The 19,316-nt window shown below is 29.4% G+C and overlaps 4 protein-coding genes across 9 annotated transcripts in view; 3 read left to right on the top strand and 1 right to left on the bottom strand.

The window, feature by feature from the left end:
- The first annotated feature begins 1,571 nt into the window (after window positions 1–1,571).
- On the top strand, window positions 1,572–5,963 carry LOC119605480 (modifier of mdg4). Of its 2 annotated transcripts, none has more exons than XM_037958610.1 (5): window positions 1,572–2,258; window positions 2,315–2,954; window positions 3,141–3,374; window positions 3,436–3,558; window positions 5,657–5,963. In XM_037958610.1, the coding sequence occupies exons 1-5, from the start codon at window positions 1,989–1,991 to the stop codon at window positions 5,878–5,880; spliced, it is 1,491 nt and encodes a 496-aa protein (XP_037814538.1). In that variant the 5' UTR covers window positions 1,572–1,988; the 3' UTR covers window positions 5,881–5,963. The 2 variants fall into 2 exon arrangements, with proteins under 2 accessions (XP_037814538.1, XP_037814539.1); XM_037958611.1 differs by lacking the exon at window positions 5,657–5,963 and adding an exon at window positions 4,169–5,621 and having other exon boundaries at window positions 1,573–2,258.
- LOC119605479 (serine hydroxymethyltransferase, cytosolic) lies at window positions 5,944–14,512 on the bottom strand. 3 transcript variants are annotated; one of them, XM_037958607.1, is made up of 6 exons: window positions 14,362–14,512; window positions 14,141–14,284; window positions 13,750–14,072; window positions 7,759–7,958; window positions 6,647–7,305; window positions 5,944–6,585 (listed from the first exon to the last, which is right to left on the bottom strand). In XM_037958607.1, exons 3-6 carry the CDS (start codon window positions 13,999–14,001, stop codon window positions 6,041–6,043), a joined length of 1,656 nt encoding a protein of 551 aa, XP_037814535.1. In that variant the 5' UTR covers window positions 14,002–14,072; window positions 14,141–14,284; window positions 14,362–14,512; the 3' UTR covers window positions 5,944–6,040. The 3 variants fall into 3 exon arrangements, with proteins under 3 accessions (XP_037814535.1, XP_037814537.1, XP_037814536.1); XM_037958609.1 differs by lacking the exons at window positions 13,750–14,072; window positions 14,141–14,284; window positions 14,362–14,512 and adding an exon at window positions 8,412–8,544; XM_037958608.1 differs by lacking the exons at window positions 13,750–14,072; window positions 14,141–14,284; window positions 14,362–14,512 and adding an exon at window positions 8,015–8,311.
- Window positions 14,513–17,705: 3,193 nt separating this feature from the next.
- On the top strand, window positions 17,706–18,910 carry LOC119605482. Its single transcript, XM_037958616.1, has 4 exons — window positions 17,706–18,012; window positions 18,075–18,254; window positions 18,308–18,775; window positions 18,833–18,910. The coding sequence occupies exons 1-4, from the start codon at window positions 17,854–17,856 to the stop codon at window positions 18,902–18,904; spliced, it is 879 nt and encodes a 292-aa protein (XP_037814544.1). The 5' UTR covers window positions 17,706–17,853; the 3' UTR covers window positions 18,905–18,910.
- Window positions 18,836–19,316, top strand: part of LOC119605481 (protein tramtrack, alpha isoform) — a 44,727-nt gene continuing 44,246 nt past the window's right edge. For all 3 annotated transcript variants that reach the window (XM_037958614.1, XM_037958615.1, XM_037958612.1), the window contains exon 1: window positions 18,836–18,947. The gene's annotated coding sequence lies outside the window, so the exon portion shown is untranslated. The remainder of the gene's footprint in view (window positions 18,948–19,316) is intronic.

Genomic DNA, 19,316 nt, shown 5'->3' on the forward strand with positions numbered 1-19,316 from the left:
TTTGCCGTATGCTTCGGATCCCCATCCTGTTGGAGTATAACCTCTGACTCTGGATATGCACATACTTCCACAAAATCTGGAATATTGGATTGAAAATGCTCAAATAATCCTCCTTTTTCATTATAGCATCTAATTTTACTAAAGTACCGAGATTCTACCAAGTGAAACAAGCCCACACCACAAGACTACCACCCTCATGTTTTCCTGTCATCAACACTCCAATTTTTGTGCTCCTTGCAAAATTTAAGACGATCCTTCACATTTTTTAACGCTGGTGTTTTCTGCTTTATGGCTGATATAAGGCCAATTCTACGAAGAGCTCTCCGGGCTGCCCAATCACTTAAGGGCTTATTTATGGCGACAGGAGCCTGTTTTTGGTGTTTTTATCTGTTTGGATGTCAATAAACGCTCCATAGTTCTGGCATCTCTCTCCGAAAGCAAGCACAATCGACCTTTCTTAACTTCTGGTGTGCTTATATTTTTTTATTTTTCGCACTTGTAGCACTCTTAGGTGGCAAATTCCTAACTTCTTGGCAATTTGACGAGCACGGTAATTAGTACTCAAATTCATTGTTATTTTTCAATTTATTTGTGTTGCTAGATTAATTAAATTTAAACGTGCAAAAGTAGATACATTGACTTTTTTAATAAAATTGGCTAAAACTTGAGAAAAAGTTTCACTATTCGCGAATTTTCTATTGTTTTATTTTATTATTCTTCTGCTGCTTATTTTAAAACAAATATCAATTTTTTTCTTAATATTTTCTGGATTTTATTGGGTTTTTAACATAAACTTGATTGATATGTATCAGTTTTGCTCGCCACTGTACCTAAGTTAATTACAATTTTTAAAATCCTGTAGAATATTAAATACAAACAATTTAAATTTGGAATAAAACATTGAATTAATATAGATTTTTACTACCTTAGCTTTTTTTTTGTTTGTTTTCAAATGCAACAAAATACTATTTATTAAGAATTTATATAAAAAACTATATATTTTAATGAAAAACTCCGTATTATTAGTTTTATTTCAAAAGAATCCCTATTTTCAATGATAATATTCTCTTATTCAAAACAACTCTCTATTATTAGTTCTTATTTCAAAAAATCCACTATCTTTTTTATTTTTATTTTATTTATTTCCTAAATAAACTTGGTCAATTATTTACATTAAAAAAATCGACATTTTTAAAGAAATTATTTAATAAAAATAACATTTTCGACAAATTACCAATATTCATTTCCCTTTTTCCAATATTCATACATATACATAGCATTTAAACATACACATATACATTAAAAAAGAAACCTTAAAATTAAACGGGTTTGTTTTAATATAAAATGTTTCAAAAAAGTTTTGAAATTTAATTTCAGCTCTTTAATATAAATTTAGAGTTTTAATATTTTTAACATTTTAGTTAGTTTTTTTTCAACATAAATACATTTGAAATAACGTAAACATTATTGTTATACAACGCTAATATATTTTTAGTGTTTTCCAAACATGGCGTCTACATTAACGTCGATAATGCCGTTTCAGTTGTTTTCTTATTTTGACAGCCGAATAAACCAACAACTTTGTTGGCAACACTTTTACTTAAAGCGTACATAAATATTTTTCACGCAGAAAAAATTTCTTGCATTAATACAAGAAAAATCAAAATAAACAAATAAATTGAAAATTTGCATCGAATTGGCATATTTTACAATGCGATATAAAGAAGATCTCTAAGAAAAATTAAAGAAAAGTGTCACTAGTGTATTAAATTTTACCACTTTAATTTAGAAAATTTTTTACGGGGGTGAAAAGAAAAAGGAAGATAAACTACAAAAAAAATCCAATGTTTTAATTGGATTTTCTATCAAACAGACAATAATTGAAAAACATTATCGAACTGGCCAATAGTAATCAATGGTAATCAAGTGAAAGCCATTTATACGATAACATCTTCCAAACAGCAGCAATAGCCATAGACAGCTACACAATGTCAGCGCCTCAACAGTATTCACTGCGTTGGAACAACTACTTTCGTCATTTAACTTATGCTCTGGACAATCATCGTGTCAACGATGACTTTGTCGACGTCAGTCTATTGTGTGACGGCCGCAAAATTAAAGCCCATAAAGTTGTTTTATCTGCTTGCAGTTCGTATTTCAAGGAGATATTTACCGAAAATCCCCATCCGCATCCTGTTATTATATTTAAATTTATTAAGTATGAAGATCTCAACTCAATTATAGAGTTTATGTACCAGGTAAGCTGACAAAAGAAATTTAATAGAAAAAAGTTTTAAATCTGATGTAATTGCAGGGCGAAGTTAACGTTCAACAAGAGGCTCTTCAATCATTTTTACAAACCGCTGAACTGCTGGCAGTCCAGGGTCTGACAGCTGAAGAAAAAGAGAAACCAAAACCACCAACCCCACTCATTGAAGAACAGAAATTAATGAAATCCATACCCAGCACTATACGCGCTGTAAATGATGCCACAACCGCTACTCAAACCATTGATATTCCCCTGCTTCATACCACCACACAACAAATACAAATTCCGCAGCTACAGACGCAAACTCAGACTACAACAGTTCCTCAGCAACAACAACAGCAGCAGCATCATCATGTTCAAACACAAATCCAGCACATACAAGTACATCAGAATACATCACCTGCGACAACTCATCAAGTTACCACTGTAACGGGACATCAACACACACATCAGCAACAGTTACAGGTCCAGCATCAAGTTCAACAACAACAGCACCAACACCATCAGCAATCATCCCAAACCCAACAAGTTCAAGTGACTACACAACCAACACAATTGAGTGCAAATATAGTTACACTGCCGGCCACCACAGGCAATTCGATGAAAAAACGTAAAATAACATTTTCCGATGATGATGACAATATTTACACAACGGAAACGGTGGACGAACAAACTATTGTGAAGAGTAAGTTAATCGTAATAACAATTTCATATTTCTTCAAAAGTTAAATGGAATTTTCTGTTTTTAATAACTGTAATATAGTTGAATTACGGCTTTAGGCCAAGTTCTTTTTTAAGGGACATTGAAAGATTTTTAGAATATATTTCAACTAAAAAATTTACTTGTTTTGTTTCTTAAATATTATTCTAGCTGCAGACATGACACTTTTAAGAGGAACCATAAAGATGGATATACCCGAATATATAGTAAGTGAAGTAGATGATCGACTTTCAGATGCTGGTGGGACACCGGGAAATAATCAAGATTCAGCAAATAGTGGTCAGAATGTTGCCCAATATCCTTCAGAATACGAGATATTAACAGAATCTGAAATAGATGATAAATTTCATCAAGGAGATAATTCAGAAATGACACTCGAAATGGGTAAGATATAAACTAAATGTAAAATTTCACTAAATAAACTATGTGTTAATTTATTTTTTAGGCCGTTTATTAAATCCAACCACCACATCAACCAGTACATCACAAAATGCATTAGATGATACAACCACCTCCAGTTCAAATGTGCTGTCAACAATTAAAACTGAAAATAAAGTCAGTTCAACAGGTTAGTAAATTTATCTTTTATTTTACTTTTAAAAGTACCTTTACATTTAATTTCAATTTTATTTTTTAGTAAAAATTAAAAAGTTTTTACTTTAATGATTAACATATTAATTTACTTACATATTTATTTATTTAAGTATTATATATATATAAATATAATAGACATCAGTTTATCTTTTTATAAATATTATGATTTATTTTTTTTTCTGTTCCACGTAGTAGTACAAGAATTCATAGAAAAAGTTATCTTTGTGTCTAACAACGAATATGTCTCCAAAGTAAAAGCTTGTAATATTTATTTGAACTGTTTTGTTTATTGTGTGCTATTTTTGATTCATATAATTTTTGTTTCTCTTATTTTGGTTTTATGTGTTGTAAAATTGTTTGTAAAAGAAAATCCAGTTTTATAAAACATTTAGTGCCTGTTTACTCTATGAACATTTAATATGGAAATCACTCGAACATACTTTGTTGGGTGATTTTCATAAAAGTTCGACATCTAAGAATTGGCACTTAAGATTGCTAAATTAATGAAATTTTATTAAAAAACTATAAAAATGAAATGTTTTGTTGTTGGTTGTTTCTTCATTTTTCTTTCTGTATATTTTTAGATTTACCCAATAACAAATGGACAGAATGTCAATTTTGCAAAATGGTTATAACAACAGTTAATCTTTGGAGACATATTCGTACCCAGCATACTCCACAGCCACCGCGTAAATGTGAATTGTGTAATAAAAATTTCAAAAACAAATACAGCCTACGTGAGCACATACGCATTTCACACGAACAAAAGTTGGCCCTTAAGACGGAAAACTGATCAATAGTTAAAGAGTGTAAATATTTCATCCTAAGAAGCTAGTCGCCATATATGATTAAAAAAAAAAACAAATCTAATTTTAAAGAAGGATAAAAAACAAACTAAAGCTATTTCCGCAAAAACAGAAAATATCTATAGAAATTAATATTATTCAATTTAAATCTTAAAAGAATTTCGTAAATTAGAGAATAATAACTGAAGTGTTATGTTGAACCATATTGAATTATAAACAAAAACATTTACATAATTTAATGTAGTTTGTATGTAAATTACAAATATGAAATAAAATCTATATTATAAATACACACACAGTTTAAAATTTAAGTAGTTTAATGTAAATACTAACTATTTTTCTATTTCTTTTAATTTTAAAGTTATATTTTCCCTCTTCCTTTGTTTACATTGAAATACAAACATATTTTTAATTAAATTCCCTCCTAAAAACTTCATAAATTCTATACAATGTGAAAAGTTGTTTAACACATGAATTTATGTTTACAAATGAAAATACATTTAAAATTAAGTTGTATTTATGTATCATATTTATTATAATTTCTCTTAATTCATATATAGTACTGATTGCGTATTTCGTTTCGAATGAAATGATTCCAAAAATTCAACGTATTTTATTTTCAAAGAAAATTTTATTAAGTAGATATCAGTATCCAGGAAAAAGTAAAGTAAATCTATAAACAAATATCGTAGGAAAAGAAAACATGATTTCGTTGATTTTATTAAAATGGAATTATTTTCAAAACTATTTCAAAATTGTAGTAATATTCGAGATCTTTAAAGGGTTTTAGGAAAAGCATTTTGATTCAAAAGAAAAAGTCTTAGAAATACAATGAATGTATTTTGTAAACATATTCGAATATTCTTGTTTTCGAACAGAGTCTGCAAGCCAGTAGCATTTTGTTAAAATTTGGTGTTTTCACGAATAGTTAATATTTTTATTAACGGCAATATATTTTTTAAATAAATTTTTGAAATAAAAAAAAAAATTTCAAAAAAAAATTAATTGCAAAACTTTGAAAATAAAAGAAAATGTACATAAAAAAGCCATATTAAAATAAAACAATAAATTTTAATTTTTTATATATGTAAACCTCATTGGAAAGACATTTTAACTGAATATGTATTTAAAATGAACACATAAATCCGACACATTTGCAAATTATTATAAAATGTAATTTTATTTAAAATATAAAAATTTAATAGAAATGAAAATAAAATTTCAACTGTAATTATATTATCACTTTTATTTGTTCTTCGTTTTTAGGTAAATTTTTATTGTGCAAAATCTGCAAGAGAAAGTTGAATTCGCCCAATGCACTGCGACGCCATATAGCCTCGAAGCATTCAAAAATAATGGGCAAGGAATTCGATTGCTCCGTCTGCCACAAGGGCTTCAAAACAAAATGGTCATTATCGACACACAACTCTAGGTTTCATCGTGACATGAAACCCACAAAAGAGTGTATTAAAATGGAATTTATGGAATAAGTTTTAAGCAATAGCAACACATATGATAATTATTTGTTATTTAGACAGAAAAGCACCAGAGCATTTTAAAAAATATAAGATTTTATTAAAAAAATAATGTTTTTATTTTATAACTTAAAACTATGATGGCGTGTTAAAGTCAAATTAAAATAACACATATTTAAAGTTCGGCAAATCCAGGTAGGGGGAATTTTTCACTGAATTTTTCGATTTCAGAACGCAAGGCAACTACTTTAGCTTGAATCTCGGGATTGTTGTGTACAGTGTGGTGGAAATCAGCCAATTTTGGACCGGAAACCTTAACAGCTTCGCCGCAAATCTTAAGAGCAGCATCAATATATTCGACCACAGCATCAATATCGGATTCAACCAAACCACGGGTGGTTAAAGCGGGTGTGCCCAAGCGGATACCGGAAGGATTCATGGCTGATTTGTCACCAGGAACAGTGTTTTTATTACAGGCAATATTGACTTCTTCCAAAATATATTCAGCACGAGATCCAGTCAAACCAACATTACGTAAGTCTACCAAAACCAAATGAACATCAGTGCCACCAGTGGCAATGCTGTAGCCCTTCTTAATTAAACCATCGCATAAACGGCGAGCATTAGCAATAACTTGGGTTTGATATTCCTTGAATTCAGGAGATTGGGCTTGCTTGAAAGCAGTGGCAATACCGGCAATGGTATTGTTGTGGGGACCACCTATGGGTTGATAGATACAATTAAGTAACCGTTCAAAATTTCGGGCAATATTTAAATTTACCTTGGAGACCGGGGAAAATGGCGTTGTTAATACGATCTTCAATATCGTACATAACCTTATCACCATTGGGCTTAACCTTGCGTACACCCTTGCGGAAGAATACAACACCGGCACGAGGTCCTCTCAATGTCTTGTGTGTGGTGGTGGTGACTACATCAGCATATTCGAATGGTGAGGGGATGAGGCCAGCTGCTACCAAACCGGCAACATGAGCCATATCAGCAAACAAGTAGGCGTCATTGTCATTGCAAACCTTACGGAAACGAGCGTAATCCAAACATCTGGAGTAGCAGGATACGCCAGCAATAATAACTTTAGGCTTAAACAATTTAGCATTAGCCTCCAAGCCATCATAATCGATGAGACCAGTCTTAGGATCAACCTTGTAGGGCATCGATTCGAAGAAGATGGAAGTGGCTGAAATACGTTTGTTGGCAGTCATGAAGCCATGAGTCAAATGTCCACCATCGGGCAAGTCCAAACCCATAATCCGATCATGGGGTTGCAACAAACCAGTGTAGACGGAGAAGTTAGCTGGAGAGCCAGAGTAGGGCTGTACATTTACACCCCATTCTTCGGGATTCAAATTGAATGTTTCCAAGGCACGTTTTTGGGCCAACACTTCAATTTTATCAATGAATTGATTACCGCCGTAGTAGCTAAAAAGAAACAACACACAAATTTATATTGTGAAAATTTTCCACCGCATTTGGAATTATCAAGTATTAAAATGATATGTCCAATTAGTGTTCAATCGATATCTTAATTAGTACTTTAATTAATTTAAGCATGTGTCGATCGGTGATGACTAAGATTTGTACGCCGGAATTGTGGAGTATTTTTATAAAGAAGGAAAAACAAGTATGCAATGAGTTTGACTTTAGTACGATTAGTATGAATCTGTTTTTAAATTGTATTTTTATACGATTATGTCTAATTAAAACTGAGTCCTAAGAACTAAGCCTAAGATTTATAAAAGAAACGCAAAAGTAATTTCAAATGAATAAAAAAAAATAAATGCTGATTACTTTATAAATTCTACAGAAAAAGTTCATAAAAATAATTTTAAAAGTACCCAGTTTGATTTGAAACTTTTAGTATTTCCAACTTACCGTTTGCCAGGTAAACCTTCGGAATATTTATTATGCAAGCAAGAACCCAAACATTCCAAAACAGCCAATGAAGTGAAATTTTCACTAGCAATCATTTCAAGGCCTTTAACTTGACGTTGTTTCTCATCCTTGATTAAATCCAAAAGCTCGGGATCAAGCTCTTTAATGGATGCTTGTAAAATTTTGGCATTTCCAGACATCTGCAAAAAATATTATTATTAAATATTTGTGTAAATATTTTAAGATTTTCAATTACTTTAGGTAGCGTTTTCTTAAACATTTTGTTAAAGTTATAATTTTGTCTTAGAACTTTACAAATTAATAGATGTTGTCTTTTCAATTTCCAGATTACAAATGTAAATGTAATTTTTCCATGATTTATAATAATATATTATTGTTTTTAGAAATTGCATTTTGCAAAAATTGAAAAATATTTGTTCATATTTAAATGACAACAAGTTCCAATATAAGATCAGAGGTTAAAATGTTGATAATTTTGAGACTGATAATTTGCGTCAGTCGTACGAGTCGTATTTTGGATAGAAACAAAACAAACCCCCTAAGGAGATAGTTGTTTGTCTTAAATAATATATTAAGATTTAATAAAAATATAATGTTTGCCCCTATTAAAATTGTGTTAAAAAATATGATACCTTTAAGTTCGATATGTATTTGGCAACGTATAAATAATTGATTGTTTTTCGGAGACCACCGCTTTGCAACTAAATTAATTTTATAAAATTTTTATACTTTTAAAAAATAATTCTGATAAGACTTTTTGTTTGTTCTTTTTTTAAATGATTAAAAATCGCCGAAATTAATTCTTATCAAATGAAATTTCAAAAGTTTAAATTTAAGATTTTCCTATCTCGTAAACGTTTATTAAAAAATCCAGATTGAATTGCTAAAAACCATGTATTTTGTTAATGTTAATTGTTGGTGAGAACTTTGTATGGACTATAAACGAATGCTCTTTATTTCATAGGTCCATCTTTTTAGATAGATGGGCAGTGACATTCATACATAAATTCACATTATTTTAAGAATAAAAATTTTTCGGGTAAATATGTATGTATGTACGTACGTACATTCATATATGTACATTAGGGACATAACATTTTTTTTATTTTTTTGCAAACATCTTCTATATTTCAATACACTACACCATTGAGATTTTTGTTGCAAAGAATGCAAATTGGCTTGTATTTAATAATTTGTATCATATTTCAACAATACGGGTTGGTTTTGATAAGTTTATCTAAATAAAATAATAACAATAAAATAAAATATAAATAAGGCAAACAAACAATCCATAATTACAATAATATTTTACATAAGTTTGTTTGGAATTGAACAGCTTATAAAAAATTTAACTTTCAATTAATATACTAATACATGTAAAAACCATAAAAATTAAAATAAACAACTTTTTATATCATTCCCACTTTATTATTTTTTTGTTCTAATAACAAGCCCGCCTTTAGTTATTCTATAGTTATTCAAATTCAAAATGCGTGGTAATAAATCTACCCAATATACAGTGTGCGACAAAACAATGGAAACTTTTTCTAAATTTTTACAAATGGACTCAAAACCCAAAAATTTATTAAACAAATTTTATTTTTTTTAGTATTTCATTTGTATATATCCATATTTATTTAAATTAATAAAAATCTATGAAAATAATTCATTAAATTTTGAAAAAATAAAACAAGATTAAAGTATTTGGTTTTCTGTTACTGACAAAACAATGGAAACTTTGGTATTATCGTAACAAAAACGGTCAGAACTTGTCAGTAACTCAGAATATAGTTGGGTGTCCTTTACTTTGTATTGCTGCTTGACGTCGGCGATGCATTGGAACAATAATTGAGTCAAAAATTTCATTCGAAAAATATAGATATTCCCTTATAACCGCAACCCAAAAATCGTCCTTCCAATTACACCTGGAAGGACGACTTTTGAGTCCATGTCTTCGAACTACTGTTTCCCATAGACTTTCTATGGGATTGAGATCTGGTGAATAGGCAGGCCACTTCAATACAGGTATCACTTTCGAGTTTAACCGCTCGATTACAACTCAAAATTTGGCTTTAAGGGTCATTGTCCTTTTGAAATCTCCAAACTAGGGCCCTAGTTTCCACAGCGGAGGAATACTTTATGTTTTTTTAAATGGATCTCTATTTTATACCACACATAGTATCTTTTTATAATTGACTTCCACCAATACCTTGCCCTGAAAAACAGTTCTATACCATAATTTTGCCACCGCTGAACTTAATATTCTTCGGGTCTAGTATCTTTCCCCTTTGGCCTCTCAAATTGAATTTGGACACGTCCAATAAAAGGGCATTATTTCATATTGATTCGATTATCTTTGGCAAAGAGAAAACGAGTAGTACGATTCTTTCTAAAACTAAGAGATTTTCACGCAGGGTGACTACAACAAAGACCAGTCCTATTTTCCATGTGACTAACCATAGGAGTACTGATTTCGAACTTTATAATAATAATTGCCCCTGAGGGTTAATTTTTGAAAGTTTTCGAATTCTATTGTCATCAAATTATCCTTTATTAGATCCGTTTTATGAGGTCTTCAACCAGTATGTTAAACTTTCACTGTATCTTTCTCATGAAATTTCTTAATATTTTTGAAAGTGTTGATTTATTCATTAAATATTTATAAAAGATCAACAAATATTAGGTAAAATATCAAAAGAAGTATTAAAATCGTTAATTATTTTGGTTTTTAAATCTTAACTCTAGCCATTTTAATTGATGATATAAAAAATTAATTTTGCTAAAAAATTACAAAAATTTTTTTTACAAAATTATTAAAATGAAGAATACCTTGAAATAACTGTAAATCACGATGCTTTTTACACGGTTATTTGTATATTTTTATACCCACCATCAAAAAAGATGGGGGGTATATTGATTTTGTCATTCCGTTTGTAACACATCGAAATATTGGTCATAGACCCATAAAAGTATATATATTTCGGGTCCTTATTAAATTCTAAGACGATCTAGCCATGTCCGTCCGTCTGTCCGTCTGTCCGTCCGTCCGTCTGTCCGTCTGTCTGTTGAAATCACGATAGGGACTACACGAGAGGATCTAGACAGTTGAAATTTTGCATAAATATTCTCTATTGCTAAGGTTTGTTTGGTATTGAAAATGGGCAATATCGGTCCACTTTTTCGGATAGCCCCCATACAAATGGACCTCCAAAAAACAGCTTTAACGGGCATAACTGCTTTAGAAGTACGAGTATAGCGATGAAATTCGACATAAATAAGTATCATATGATCCAAAATCTTTCTACCAAATTTTTTGAGGATCGGTCCATAATTGACCCTACCCCCCATATAAGGTCCCCTTTATAAAATGACTTTAACACTCATTACTGGCCCAAAAATGCGAGTATAGCGATGAAATTCGATATAAGTAAGTTTCTTACGAACCAAAACCTCTCTACCAATTTTTTTTTTAGGATCGGCCCATAAATGACCCTACCCTCCATATAAGGTTTCCTTTAGAAAATGACTTTAACACTCATTACTGGCCCAAAAATTCGAGTATAGCGATGACATTCGGTATAAGTAAGTTTCTTACGAACCAAAACCTTTTAATCAATTTTTTTTAGGATCGGCAAATAAATGAGCCTACCCCCCATATAAGGTCCCCTTCTGAAAATGGCTTTAACACTCATTACTGTCCCAAAAATGCGGGTATAGCGATGAAATTCGGTATAAGTAAGTTTATTACGAACCAAAATCGCTCTACCAATTTTATTTAAAATACGAGTATTGCGCTGAAATTTGGCATAAACAATTTCTATACAAACGAAATCTATGTACAAAATATTATGAGTATCGGTTCATAATTGACGCATATAAAAGTCCTCTTCAGAAAATTACTCATACGCTCACGGTATAAAAATTTAACTAAAATATTTGGTTTTTAAAAATTAATATTTTGTTAGTTTAAAAGAGCTCGGTCCATAATTGCATATTCCAAATATCACCCTGATGTTTATAGGGGAGCATTCCTTTTACGGCATACGGTTTGATGGTGGGTATATGAGATTCGGCACAGCCGAATATAACTCTCTTACTTGTTTAGTAATAGTCTTCTTTTCTGTGAAAGTTCAAAAGTTTCAAATGTTTTGTCAGTACCATAATAATAAATAATCGTTATTTGGTTTTCTTTTTACTGAATTTAATTAATTATGTTCTTGGTTTTTTGTTAGTTCTGGTAAATATATGAATACAAATAAAAATTAATAACCATTAATAATACATTAATAACAATTTTAGAATTTGGACCATTTCTGAAATATTTGAAAAAGTTTCCATTGTTTTGTCGACCACTGTAAATAAATTGTTGGCCAGATAAAGGCGCTATATAACTATAAATAATAAAAAATATAAATTATAATGGAACTTAATTTTTGTTCGACAACTTACATAATATGTAAGTACATATTATGTACATATGTATGTATATTTTTTATGCATATGCAGCACCCATGGGCAACAAAATCGGGTTTAAATCAATTCGAAAAAAGCTATAGGTATTAAAAGTTTTTTTTTTTCAGAAATTTTATAGAAACATTCTTAAAAATTATCCCAAAATTTCCAGTCGATATATGCAACTTCAGAGATATTATTCTGATAAAAACAAAACCGAGGATTACACACTACTTTTTAATTTATTATCTACTAAATAAATAGATTTTATTCAACTTTTTTAATTAGGTTGTTCATAAAATTCCCTCGGAATCGAATGTGTAACCAATTCCTTATATAGTTTTTTCGGCAAAAAGGACTTTTATGTTCCCTGCCGCAGATTTCCATTTTTATCGAAAATAAAATTATTTTTCTATGACAAAAATATTTTCAATGTAAATTAAAAATAAATACCTAGATTTTTTTATAAATAACCATTAGTAAGAATCCAAAGAAGAAGAAAATTGACTGCAACAATTTAATATATTTTTTTTATGCAAATCAAGAATCTATAGTTGGCCATAGCAGACCATATCATACCCTACACCAGTGAGTATATTAAAAATGTGGATTATTTTTCTAATATGTAATAAAGAACTTATATGGAGGCTAGGCGAAATAAGGGCCGATTTCAACCATTTTTAATAGGTCCTTGGGTCAAAAGAAGAGTATGTGCCAAATGTCTTCAAATTATCTTGAAAATTGCGATATATAGAGTGCGCACAAGTTTTACATGGACACACAAACAGAGGGACAGAGCTTAATAGATTCAGAATGTGATTCTGAGCCGATTGGTATACTTTAAGGGTATTCTTAAGTGGATGTGGGACCAATATTTCTAGTAGTGTAGGGTATAAAAATGTAAAGCAGCCTTAGTATTTTTTTTAAACATTTTAATTAGTCTTAATTTTATCATTCGGATAAGAAAATGCTTGAATTGTATAGAAATTCTTTTAGAAGCTATTTTCTGAAGATCTTGATTTATAATAAATTTAATACTTAAATCATTATTTAAAATACAACAATTATGATCATTGATCACACATATGGCATCTCTTGTCTGATCAGCACATGTTTTTCAAACACTATAGTGTTATATATATATACACTGGCATACAAACTCACGCACAAATATACATCAACATGTACAAATTCGTAGAAAGAATAAAAGAGCTTAATGATTATTTCGTAAACAAAAGTAAAAACGTGCTTTAAATATAATTTAATATTTATGTTTTAGTTTGGAAATGAAAATTCTATTTTGCATTTTTAAATTAAAATATAAAATGTACAATACGATAAACAAGCACGAGATACAAACTTTGCTTTTATCTCCCGGTAGTTAGGTTATATTGAATGTAAGAAAATTTACGCAGTTGGACAAATTTGTTTCTTTTTGTTTACACTGAATACGTTCGTTTTAACAATTAATTAATAATTTTATTAAAAAGAAAATAATAACGTTCAATAAGCACTTACTGTTGAATAATTTGAAGCAGATTGCTGTTGAATAAATATTCCTTGAGGTAAAGTGCGTGTTAATGTCGAATAACCGCCGGCACAAAACACACCAGTATCTGCGAGGTTCGATACGCGATTGCCCAAAGTTCCAGTAATTTTACTTTGTTTAACATTCTCAAAACTGTTATAATATCTAAATTGAAGTGACGCCGCTTTGGTTATTCTGTTATTTACAGCAGCTGGTATTTGACGTAATGATAAATGCATCATTTTTCTATTTGTTTTGTTTTTGTACACCACACCAGCAAATTATTATAAACAGGAGGAAAGTATGAAATAAACTGAAAAAGAAAAAAATTATTATTAATTATTCTAAAATATATTGAACAATTAATAAATGCGTGCTTACATGACGTGGATTCTTTTCCTTTTGTGAGACTTTTTTCATTAATTTTTCATGTTGATTAGGTTCTTCTCATTCATTTAGTCGGATGGTGTCTGCTAGTGGTCCTCATTGATAAACTTTTGATCTTTAGTTTGATTGTGGTGGTGGCTTAAAAATAAATACAAATTTTGATTAATCTACTTCGCATCGAAGTTCATATTATTAGATAATTTTGTTTTATTTACCGTTAGATTGTAATGTTGTATTTTGTGAAAACAAAATTGAGAACTAGTGGCAAACAAATCTAATATAAAATCTGGGGAAATGTTTTTGGGAATTACTCGCTTAAAGTCAACTTCCGAACAACTGGCTTTTTGTAGAAAAAGTTGATTATTCTATAAGAAAAGTCGAAATGTGTCACCAAAGAAAATACATAATATATAACTTTTTTTGTTAAAAAAATAGATATTTTCATTTATAAATCTGGAAGCACTACAAATATTAAAAAAAACCATTACAAAAGAATCATATGCAACATAAAATTAATAAATTTATGTAATTTTTAGTCGGTGCGAAAATGTTAAATATAAAAAATATTTTAATTATTTAAGTCTTTTAAAAAGTATAAAATATTGTTATTATGTCCAAAATTTACAATTTAGGAATATTTTATAAATTTTGTTATACGTATTCTTGTAAACTGCAATACCCATACAACTGCATTATCAAATATGCAACATGGACACTGTTGCCAGATTTGACGATTTATCGTCATTTTGACGATTTTCACTGTCAAAAATGGCTTGTTGACGATTTGATGATTTTAACTCTAAATTTGACGATTTTTTAAAATAGGATTTTTGTACTAATTTTAATACATTTTATCAGTTTTTTAACTATAATTTTAAAGAAAATCGATGTATTTAGAATATTCAATGAGAATGTTAATGAAATCAAACATTATAATGTTTTAGAGTATGTCCATTGATCAAATGATTTACGTAATAACGAACTCAAACATTTTTGAGATATTCTCTTTTTAGCACTTAGGGGTTATTGGATCTAGAATAATTGGTTGTGGGAAGAAGGGTAGAGAGAGTAGTGTTTTTGGAAATTTGATTTAAAGGAGGAAATTTGTTTTGCATACGCATAATTGAAACAGTTAATATACATACATTTACTAGAGATCATATCAAGTTAGTTTGCAAGAACTCAATGTAAAGTATTTAAAATCATAGTTTCCAAATTAAACATATAATAAACAAATGCATTCGTAATTCTGCTCTGGGTGGAGGAAGATCGTCGTGAGTAGTTGCCCTTATCGCTTAAGGGCAATCAGGCCGTCCTTTTTCGAGAGTTTTACGTTTCAAACCGCATTGGTCAAATGTGTGCCGTCGAATAACTGTACCGAGTTACGGTTTTTTGAAGCGCATGTTGACCATATGTATTCGTGTTAACTTAACCTAAGTTTCAATTTTGATTATGGTGGAGAACCAAAAAAACTCAATTTGATATTCTGTCTAGTCGTACTGAAATAATTGGTGTTGGCGTTATAATCTTTCGATTCAGCCAAGAAGTCTTAGCTGCAGATGCATCTAAGCAAACTTGAAGTACAAACAAACAAAACTAAAATCTATCGAAATTGATAAAAATTTCTCAATAGTTAAAATAATTATTATAAAATCGTAAAAATGCCATCAAACATGTATATTATATAAATGGAAAATAGCTTTGACGATTTAATGACGATTTCGAAAAATTAGTTGACGATTTTGGCGATTTTTTCCTCGAAATTTGACAATTTTACACCCAAATCATCTGGCAACTATGAACATGTATCTTAAAAAATACAATTATAATGTTATACTCAAGTACAGGGTGAACTTAGGCGCAATTTACATGAAGACTTTTCAGACGTCTGTTTTTTCCAATTCTCTTTTGAGAATCTTCCAAAAAATCATGAACATTTATACGGTGATTTTTTACATGCAAATATGCATGTCTATTTTTGATGTTTAATTGTATAATCCTTTTTAATTACTTATTCGTAATAAAAATAAAATGAAATTTTTAACATAAAAACCATTTAATTTGATTTAAAAAAATTTAATTACACGCTATAGTATTTTTTTAATGCAAATTTGAATGTTTTCATGTAAAAAAAAGACATAATTATTTTTTTACATGAGCATAATATCAACAAATTAGAGAGGAATGTCAAAAACAATCATAAAAATCCCAAATCATGTTTGTTTTCTTACCCCCCATTCTTCTCTACCCCGCTCACCACCAATCATCGACAAACATGAAAACAGACGTCTGGGCAAACATGAAAAAAATCATCGTGTAAATTGGGTGTTATAAGGTGAAGTCAATTCTACAAAAACAACAAAAGTAGATACTTCTGTCAAAAAAATTACATGTTGCCACCGTGTTTTTTATTTTAATTTACCTTACAAAAAGACAATCCCACATGCCCAAAAATCTCTTCACGTAAAGTAAATATGTATTATAAGATAAAATTTATTAAAAATTATACATGAATTGAAAAATTATTCACAAACAAAATTTTTATTTTATAAACGGTATTTTGTATGGAAATTTTGTTTTATAAACCTTTTATAAAATAAAAATCTTGTTTGTGAATAAGGGGGTAGAATATTATTTATTATTTACTTATTAAAAAAGTAAATAAATTATCAATTAAAATAACAAAAAATTAGTATTAGATTACAAAATTGTAAGTAGTAGCAAAAATACAAATTAATATGTATAATATTATTTGTATCAGTCAATATTGGGAACTTATAATACCGTGTAGGTCTCTACTATTGTCGTATAAGAAATATATAATGATCTTTATAGAAATGTGACCAAACCACTACCATGGAAAGTTGTTAAAAATTAAGATATCTATGATAAAATCGAGTTTTAATAATTTTATTTACAATTGTGGGATGTTTGTACTCTCAATTGATTAGTAAAAAGTTCCCTATAATTGATAAAATAGATGCATATTTAAGACAAATAGTTTGTGCAATTTTTGAGTATTTCGCATAAATTTACTACGGATTAAAATGAATATAAAATTTATTTAGTAATTTTTTGTCCTAAAAATATAATGAATACCTAGATAGATGTACATATTTTTTCGGATTGTGGCAACTCTAAATGGTGTACTTTGACAGTTGAATCTACCTCAAATAAAAAAAATGAGTGATCAGCTGTTGAATTGAAATCACCTTATAAGTGCACCCTGCTCAAGTACAAATAATTAATTTTGCTTGGACTTCTTGCCACAAAGTATACAGAGGTGTCACTTTTGACATTTAAAAAAGTCTAAAATCAGCTTTTGTTTGATTTTGAAATTGTTTGGTGAGAAGAGGTATATAAGATACAGCTAAAAAAAATTATTGAATTCGTTTTGTGCGAAAGAGAGGGAAATAGTTTTTTGCTCGTGACGCCTCTGTATACCCTGTGTTCTTGCCTCGGCCTTTGTAGTCAGTAACAATATTTCAATATTTTCTCTTTAATATGCAAAATATTAGTAAAACTGAACAAAATGAAAATATGGCAACGACATTTATTAATTTAATAGTTTGGGTACACTCTTGTGCTAATAAATTTTGATGTGGTAATGTTGACTTTTGTATTAGAAACATTAAATAAAGCGCAAAAGACAAGCATTTTGTTATTCCTTTAAATTATCAAAAATATTGAAATAAAATTTCTTAATTATGGAAAACATTAATACAGATGAATTTAAGGATAAAAATGATGGAATGCATTTGATAGTTGAAACTTCCTATAGCTTATCAACTTTGCAAGAATTTATGAACCAAACATGTTTGGCGGATAAATGCGAATTTTTGCAGCATACCGAAGATATAGAAGAGGTATACAATTTACATATTTAAAACAACTTTTAAAGTACTCAATTACTTTTTTTATATGATAGATTTGCAAAAAATTCCGTAATCTGTTAATAAACCAAGAATTAAATCTTGATGAAATTACGAATCTTTTTGTGGCCGCTTCTATGATTTATTTTATAAATGCCACTCCGGAAAATTTCGAATGGCGCTCTCATCTTCTGCAGAAGACATTCCAATATGTCGACACTTTGAGTCCAATGCATGTAAGAATAAGCTAATTTTTGTAAAATATGTGCATAATTTTCATGAATTACAGTTGCATGTGGCCACGAAACGTCTTTGGAATGCCTTTCAAACAGAAGGAATCGAATTTGTCTTCAACATATTAACAATAAGTCATCACATATCGTTGACCAGTGAAACTGGACGTGCTATAGCTATATGTTTGGTTTGGACATTGATTTGTGAGATCACAGAAACAGAAATACAAATGTGCTCCTTTCATAAGTTCAGTGAATTGATTAAGATGTTAGAAGAATTGGATGATGAACTTTTGCAGGAGGAAGAACACATACGTATCGTTTTTGTGTTGGTACAGTGTCTTGGTTTTGTAATCAATGCTGTGGTGTATGGGAAAAATGATGATTTAAAAAAGGCCGGTTATAGCAGCTATTTTTCCTACACCCAACGTGAGTTGGAAAAGTTAAAAAAATATGCCGAACGTTTAACAAGTTTATTAAAGATCAACATTTCGGGAGATAATAATTTCGAATTGAGAATGACAGTAAGTTAATGTTGTATTTAAAAAAAAAATTATTTGTGTATAATTTATTATTTACAGATCACCGAATATATAAATATTAATATTATTGGTATTTTACAAGAGAAGATATCTGAAATGCAAACTATTTAAGAAATATGCTGTTAATTTTCTATTTTTTCCTTAAAAAGATAAGGTAAGTTTAAAGTTACATATTTAAAAATATATTGTTAAACTTGTTTACGATTTATTTGAGAATTTTCAGAATATTTTCTTGCATTTTTTATTTCTTTATTTCATAAAATTTAAATTCATATACATATATTAAAAGCAATTCAGGGGTCTGTCCGATCGAATTTGAAATTATTACATACATCGCAAATAAATCGATTAAAACTTTAAAAAACAATAACCTTAAATAAATTTTAATCCCACTTTGTAATTGCGAATTTTTTTTTAAGAAGAAAAATAGGAAAAACAATTCCACTTTCGATCGGAATAATATTCATGGTACGTTTGCACCTGGCTGCAGATTGTAGGAATGCCCTTAGGGAAATTATGAGAC

The sequence above is a fragment of the Lucilia sericata genome, unplaced genomic scaffold (genome assembly GCF_015586225.1).
Source record: "Lucilia sericata isolate MDLA Ls3-8-SP2 unplaced genomic scaffold, ASM1558622v1 Contig000490F_arrow, whole genome shotgun sequence".
Classification (NCBI taxonomy): Eukaryota; Metazoa; Arthropoda; class Insecta; order Diptera; family Calliphoridae; genus Lucilia; species Lucilia sericata.

Coding starts and splice junctions, on each gene's coding strand:
- LOC119605480 (XM_037958610.1), top strand. CDS start 1,989: ATGTCAGCGCCTCAACAGTATTCACTGCGTTGGAACAACTACTTTCGT. Junction 2,955..3,140: donor CGAACAAACTATTGTGAAGA/GTAAGTTAATCG, acceptor ATATTATTCTAG/CTGCAGACATGACACTTTTA. Junction 3,559..5,656: donor AAATAAAGTCAGTTCAACAG/GTTAGTAAATTT, acceptor CTTCGTTTTTAG/GTAAATTTTTATTGTGCAAA.
- LOC119605482 (XM_037958616.1), top strand. CDS start 17,854: ATGGAAAACATTAATACAGATGAATTTAAGGATAAAAATGATGGAATG. Junction 18,013..18,074: donor ATACCGAAGATATAGAAGAG/GTATACAATTTA, acceptor TTTATATGATAG/ATTTGCAAAAAATTCCGTAA. Junction 18,776..18,832: donor ATTTCGAATTGAGAATGACA/GTAAGTTAATGT, acceptor TATTATTTACAG/ATCACCGAATATATAAATAT.
- LOC119605479 (XM_037958607.1), bottom strand. CDS start 14,001: ATGATGCATTTATCATTACGTCAAATACCAGCTGCTGTAAATAACAGA. Junction 7,959..13,749: donor CTGCTTCAAATTATTCAACA/GTAAGTGCTTAT, acceptor TATTTTTTGCAG/ATGTCTGGAAATGCCAAAAT. Junction 6,586..6,646: donor CATTTTCCCCGGTCTCCAAG/GTAAATTTAAAT, acceptor ATCAACCCATAG/GTGGTCCCCACAACAATACC.